Below are 7,150 nucleotides of genomic sequence, written 5' to 3' on the forward strand. Positions count from 1 at the left end.
GCAAGGATTACTTCTCTTCCTTGTGTAATCTGCGAAATCAAAAGAAATAGGGACAACACTACCCCAAAAGCCCTGTAGTACGACCAAGATCGATAAGAATTTAAATAATACATTTGTGTATTTCTATGAGTACGAACTAGGATGGGGGATGACAGTCTAATATATAGAAAAATTCTCTACACTTACATCCATCGTGGAAGTTAGAGAACATGAGCATTACTTCTTTTGTTGGTGAACATCACACCCACATAAAATGAAATAACAGTTTTCCAAATTCCTTGCACCCTTAGGTTTTTTAAATAATTGCATCAACGTGTAGATCATGAGGGAGGTTTTCCAAATATTAATTTTGCTTAAAAAGGGAGTGGGTTTGTCCCACGTTTCTTATCAAGTAGAAAACGTCCCAACATATATTCCAAGTGTAAACCAATCTCATGGCCAAGAGTGTATAGAAGTCTATTAAAAAGATGATTGAATTCATCGACACCTTAGGGATTTAAAAAAACAAACAAAAAAAATTATTGTAAATGAAAGATCTTTATTAATATAAATAATCAAAATAAATTGAACAAGGGTCCGATGGTAAAGCAACCAATTGAACAAATTTTTGGTCAAGTTCAATTCTTAAAGCACTAAAACATATACTTAGTCGGCTAAGTTCAGATATTGAGAAGTTAAGGGCCTTAAAACATGAGCAACCTCTGTCTCTATTAAATCTATGTGTCCTTTCAAGAGGTGCATGTAAACCACCCAGTCTCCATTTCCTCTAGGACTTGGCATTGGCATCACATATCCAGCCTCCCCACCCCAAGGAAAATGGTAGGACCCCAAAACTGGCGTACCCCACCCAAAGTCTATCTTCAACACTGGAAAACGTTGCCCTGATGACACTACAAACCCCACTTCGTCATCGCGCCGTGTGCAGTATATTTCAGCTACGGCAGGCTCTGGCCTGTGTGCCTCCACCCAGTCAATTAATCCCAAGAAATGCTCTTGTGTCATAGCTGGCTTCAAAAACTCGTCCACGACATCCGCTACCCAACTCAATGGTTTTATCTTCAAATCCGAGGAACTCAACTCTCCATAAGGAATAGAGAGTACATTTCCAAAGTAATTACTTAGCGAAGATCCTTCCCTAATTATTCTAGTCCTTCCATCTACAACTATACCCATCTTGCATTTTTTGATATTTTCGCCCGCTCCTTTAGCGATTATCTGCCACAAAAATGCACTAAAGGATTCAAGTTTGCTTCTCTTGCAGCCATTAGAGCTCGCCTGTGATTGAAGCTGATTTATGTTCTCGGCTGTGATATAGTAAATACAGCCTATGCAATAATGATCAGACTCGGGCTCAGGCTCTGGGTGTCTTGTTGTAGTTGACAACAATGTCGATAAAGGCACATAAATGTTGTCGAGGGAGGCATTGTAGTACGAGGGGAAACGTGGGTTAAGAAATGACCTTTCGAAAGATGGTTCAAGTGATACTAGTCTTGCTTGTGTAATGTCTGCCCATGCACCCAGGAACATGTTTGTCGAGTAGGCATCCGCTATTCGGTGATCGATGGTGCATGCAATGACCAGGCTGCCGCATTGCAACTCTGTTGCCTGTTCACAACAAAGAGAAAAGGGAAAGAAGGAAAGTGTTTCAATCTCATTAATGAAAAATTTATAAAATGGATCATAGTTTTAAAACTCTAAACAACTCAACTCGACTCAGATGTCCATTAAGTTGAAAACTTACAAGCCTACTTAGACAAGTAAATGTAAAATATTAATGACTTGAAATGCTCCTATCTTGAATCTCTAACCAAATACCCTTGAATTTAATTTTAAAAGAAAAAAAGAAACACACACAGTGATCATAATCCTAGCCCTCCTTTTCAGCAACCCTCCTTTTCAGCAAGGTGGAGCCAGGATTGGGGGAGGAGGGGGGGGGGCAATTAAGAGTGGAAATAAAATTATTGGGGCAATAGTGGCAGATTTCTTTATCCATCGCTAAAATCTGTTGTAATAGCACATTAATCAATAGAATTTGAAAACTCTTGCAGGGGAAAGTGCCCCCACTCTAAATCCGACCCCTGCTCTTCAACCTTAAGATGATCTATCTCCTTCAACCATCACACCACACAAACAAGATAGGATTTCTGTGATTGTAGAAGATGATGGTCTTTAGATAAAAAGAATTTTCTTCAAGAGTTTCATAGTTTTATTAGTAAAATTCTTTAAGAGATTGAAGTTGATGGATTCAAGATAAAGTTGATTAGGTTTACTAACTTTAGAAGGATAGATCTTTTTTATAGAAAAATCAAAGGATGTTTTGATGGTTTTTATATGAAATATCAAGGGCTTTGAAAGTGGCTTTTTTGAATTGGGTAGGTATATTTTCAAACTAGCATGGCAGGGTTTTCGAGTTGACTCGATGGGTCTGTTCCAGCAAGTTTTATAGCTGAGTCACCATGAGAGATTTACAAAGGAAATTTTAACATTCAATTAAATTAATTAACAAACTACAACTACTAATAAATTTTACGCTTTGGACTCATACGAAATGGGAAAAATTTTGAAGCGACCAGCCCACTTCAAAGAATGTAAGATTTAACCTTGGAAGAACCGTCTCCTTTACAGAATACAAGGCCCCATTTTGTAAAATTAGATATAACCTAAGTTTTAAAACAAGGACAAACTCCTCGACCTCGACTAATGAAAAATGACTTAAAATCCTTGATTTTTATTTGTTAAATCAGTCATCTTGAACCTGTTGGATGAGATGTTAATGATACTAATGATAATTATGAAGATGACAATGACAACAATGTTAAAATAATATTTCATATTAGTTTATAAGAGAAGACCGAGGTCAAGAGGACGTGTCATCAAAAATATAGGGTGGAAGAACATGTCCTCAATTTAAAAAAATAACAGACCTCTTAGAGAAATTAGGGTCCACCCATAGAACATCCACTATTCGTTTTAAGTAAATTACAAAGATGTTTTGTAAATTTCCTTCAACCACTTTGTTCAAGGAAATAAAGCAGTGGCCGTTGCAAATTAAATTCCACATTTACCCTGCTCATAAACGTCTAATTACCTATATACCCATTTCCACTTATTCTCCTAATAAAAACAAATACATCTTTATCTAAACTCATGACATAACTTCATTGGATTAGACAAAATCTCATCTATTAACTTCAAGTTTGGATCAAGGCAAATATATGTGAATCGATGTGTTATTGGATCAGCTTTGGATCAACCATGTCCCGATGTGATAAGGACCCAACTACATAATATGTCAGAAAGTATATAAATTATATATATAAATAAATGAAGTTTCTTCAGATTTTTTAAAATAAAAATGGGTTTCACGCAATCCTGGTATCATTGGACCAAATTTTGACTCTAAGAGTTTAATTCGATCCAATGGGATCCAGAACTAGCTTTCCTAGAAAAGAACTTTCTAACTTTAAAAAAGGCACAAAATATCCCTTTTAAGTAAATTACAAAGTAGTTCTCCATTTGCAGGGAAACTGGTCAATTTCCTTCAATACTTTGACGGACAAACAGTCAAACACAGCTTAAGGAAACAAGTCAGAGGTTGTTGTGATTTAAATTCCACTTTTACTCTGCCCATGCACATCTAATCACCTATATACCCATTTCTAGCTATTCTTCTAATAAAAAAATGGTGCATCTCCTTCTCACCTGAACTTTGTTTTAAGCCTTTATAAGAAAATTAACAAAGCAGAGGTGGTTGCGCTTTAAGGTCCATTTTTATCCTCCCCATGCACTTCCAATTACATATATACCCTTTTCTATCTTTTCTTCTAATAGAAAAATCATCCCACCCATGGTTAACTTTCAAACCTCGGAATTTCGTCTCCTCTCATTCATGAATGATATTGAGATGACTTGGCAAGACTTCTCTGTTATATAAATAAGACGTTCGACGGTTTTCTTGGATGAGACGAGATATTTGTTGTATTGGATGAGACGTTCGTCTTGATTATCTTGGACAGGATGAGATGTCTTTGTTATATTAGATGAGACGTTGGTCTAAGTTATCTTGGATGAGATTAAAGATTCGGTACAAATTCTAAAATAGAAAGAGGAAGAAAAAGAAAAGGAATGAGAGGGAGATAAGGGAGAACTTGTTCATGGGGTCTCTATTAGTCAACCAATTACTTCAAAAGACCGATATGCCGGAGAGGTGGAGAACTATGAATATAAGCGGGTCACAGGCCTTAACTAGAGTACGACATACCCAAGAGTCGAGGAAAATGTACACTCAACACTCCCTTCACCCATAAGGGTGGAAAGAATCAACCCGAACTCATACATGACCCATACAAACCTAGTGCTCTGATACCATGTTAAGCAACCAACTACTCCAAAAGACTGATCTATCGGAGAGGGGGAGAATTATGAATATAAGCAGGTCACAGGCCTTAACAGGGGTATGACACACCCAAGCTGGGGTATAACAGTCTCATTTTATTTACAAACAACATTAAGATGACTCGGGCAAGTCATATTTTGAAACCATGGTCTCACCTGAACGCATAGCACGCCTTTCTTCTTCTTGGGCACTAGCCTCCCTTCAATGCTGGCATCAGGATTGTATAACTCAAGTTCCTTGAGCTTCACATCAGCATAAGCTTCAATGAAATCTACCCCTCGGTTGTTGCAGAGAAGTTGTGGCTCACCAATGGAGTTGGGCACGATTTCTCCAGCTAATACGTAGAATGAAACGAGAGTTTGAGCCAAGGATTTCTTGAGGACACTAAGAATGGATGGGAAGGTGAAGTTGTTGGGCTTCTTATAACAAAAGAAAACACTAACGTCTATAGGTGGCAAGAGCAAGTCTAGGTTAGACAGTGCTAGGTAGTGGTTTTGCAAGGGCAACAATGCGGCCACCACTTGTTTCCTGTTTATTGAAACTGTAAATTCGCTGCCACCCATGTCTCAAGATATGTATTAAGAGGAACAAAAAGACAAACACAAGCAACAGAGAGAGAGAGAGAGAGAGATGAAGGATGGTTTTTGAGGGTGAAGAACACGGAAGGAGGTGAGGGTATATTTATAGGAGCTTAAACCTTGAGTTGATAGCTTCTAGGGATGGTGATAATTGAAGTCAAAGTCATGAAGTCACTGTCCAATAATTTTCTGAAGTTAGGCTACGTGGACCGATTTATCAGTATGTTTCCAAATTGACTGACTTGTCCTGGGTCTTCTCTTATATAGATTAATTGTAGATGACCTAAATATCCTTATCTTTAATCTATAACTTAAAAACCCTCAATTTTTTCTCTAAATTCTATCTTCTCCTGACTATTTAATTTACATGGCAAATTACTTTTAATTATCTTTAAGCAAAACACTTTCCTCATTAAGATAGAAAGATTTTAAGCCTTATTAATGGTCGTTTTTCTCAAATGGATTACCACATTAGCAATCTAACATCACCGCCCTCTAAGTTTAATCCAAAACTCAGATAAAAAATAAAAAAATCTCTTTAGTCTCATCCAAAGTTTTAAGATGAACAGCTATTGAAGTTTCACATAACTCCCAGACTTAAAATTAAAATTCAACGATGAAAAATAAAATTTATGGGGAATTTTTTTGAAGTTCATAGAATTTTTCTTCTACAACCTTAAAGCATCAGATCATCCTTTTGGATGCCACAAGGTAAGTCCAAGGACCCTTACCAAGGTGGAATTCTTACTAACTTAATAAATGTAGTAGAACTCTTATCTTTAATCCATTATTTACAACATTGACTTAATCCTTTGAAGAAAATCCTATATTTTCTTACTCAAAAGTCTATCATTTTTTACTTTCCAAAAAATCATATATTTCCTTAAGGTTTGAAGGTTGAAGTAGATATACCATCTTAATGATTATTTTGAAGAAAGAAAAAAAAATCAACGACTGAAGATGTGATAAGTTTTAAGGGGAAAAATAGGAGTATTTCAAGCCTTAGGATAAGATGGTCAAAATTGGTATTTTGCACAATATTAATATCAAAGACATTTATGATATTTAATAATAACTTTTTAATCGTTTAAAAATTAACTTTTCAATCAAAAACGTTTTATTTTATTTTATAGTCTAGAAATGTGTATTGTCTTGAAAGTATGATGATTTCACAACACTTTTTGGTAACTCCTTGAAAAACAATGGCTTTTTTTTAGATTGCTCAAAGGTTTGAAAAAATAATGGCTCCACTAAACGTGAAAATTGAAAATCTAAATCCAAATAATAATGAAAAATTATATCTTTATATTTTTTCTTTGAAGTTCTTCCAATTTAGTGGTCTACATTGTTATGTAATCTAAGAGCATCTCCAACTGCGTCTCACATTTTGGTGGCAATTCCAAATTTTGGAATGGTCTCCCATAAGAGCTCTACCTTCAATGTAGGCACATATGGTCTCTAAAATTAAATATATGCTAAAAGTATTGTTACATTTAGCATTATTTTTAAAATATTTGAAATTTGTTAAATTATCTTTTACGCAGAAAAAAGTGCATTTAAATCAAATTACCATCCAAAAGCCTAATTTATGTTTTTCATTCTTTATATTTTTTTACAAAATTGTCATCTAAAACATATCAATAACATCTTTTTGATGTAAAGTATTAGAGAGGCATGTGTCAAATAAAACATTTTTTCACTTTATTATTCAAATGTAATTTAAAATTCATATCGATCTAGTGTTTAAATTTTTCAAAAATTAAAACAATACTGAAACATTTGAGACAGTAACAAGATTTTTTTAAAAATTCTTTATCACTAGACCATGGTCAAAGGGTATGTCATCAATTTAAAAGCACAAGGATACATGAAATATTTACCACAACATGGGGGACTAGTTTAAAATGATCCAGTCTTTTCGAGAACACCAATGTGAAAGGTAAAACATATAAAGGATTCGAGAGACAACGACGATGCAAAACGTAGATACCCCTCTTTTGATCTCTCTCTATCTCAGATCACTCTCTCCAAATTTTTCTCTCCCTATATTTCCTCTGGCAAAACACTCGCTCGAATCTCTCTTTCAAATTTCTCGTTCTCCTCTCAAAGATCCTTCCATCAAGTGTCTGGCTCAGACTTTTCTAACCCCAAATCTATTTTCCTCCAAAGAAAAAAA

General features: G+C 35.2%; 1 protein-coding gene across 1 annotated transcript; it reads right to left on the reverse strand.

The window, feature by feature from the left end:
• Positions 1–542: 542 nt before the first annotated feature.
• On the reverse strand, positions 543–5,021 carry LOC147393117 (coniferyl alcohol acyltransferase-like). The gene is made up of 2 exons (XM_086456577.1): positions 4,552–5,021; positions 543–1,605 (listed from the first exon to the last, which is right to left on the reverse strand). Exons 1-2 carry the CDS (start codon positions 4,957–4,959, stop codon positions 646–648), a joined length of 1,368 nt encoding a protein of 455 aa, XP_086312703.1. The 5' UTR covers positions 4,960–5,021; the 3' UTR covers positions 543–645.
• Positions 5,022–7,150: the final 2,129 nt, after the last annotated feature.

The sequence above is a fragment of the Akebia trifoliata genome, chromosome 10 (assembly GCF_017979445.1).
Source record: "Akebia trifoliata isolate Shusen 1 chromosome 10, ASM1797944v1, whole genome shotgun sequence".
Taxonomy (NCBI): domain Eukaryota; kingdom Viridiplantae; phylum Streptophyta; class Magnoliopsida; order Ranunculales; family Lardizabalaceae; genus Akebia; species Akebia trifoliata.

What these genes read in the sequence shown, in the direction of transcription:
- LOC147393117 (XM_086456577.1), bottom strand. Translation starts at nt 4,959, where the DNA reads ATGGGTGGCAGCGAATTTACAGTTTCAATAAACAGGAAACAAGTGGTG. An exon ending in AAGGCGTGCTATGCGTTCAG is followed by an intron (nt 1,606 to 4,551) that starts GTGAGACCATGG and finishes TGTTGTGAACAG; the next exon opens with GCAACAGAGTTGCAATGCGG.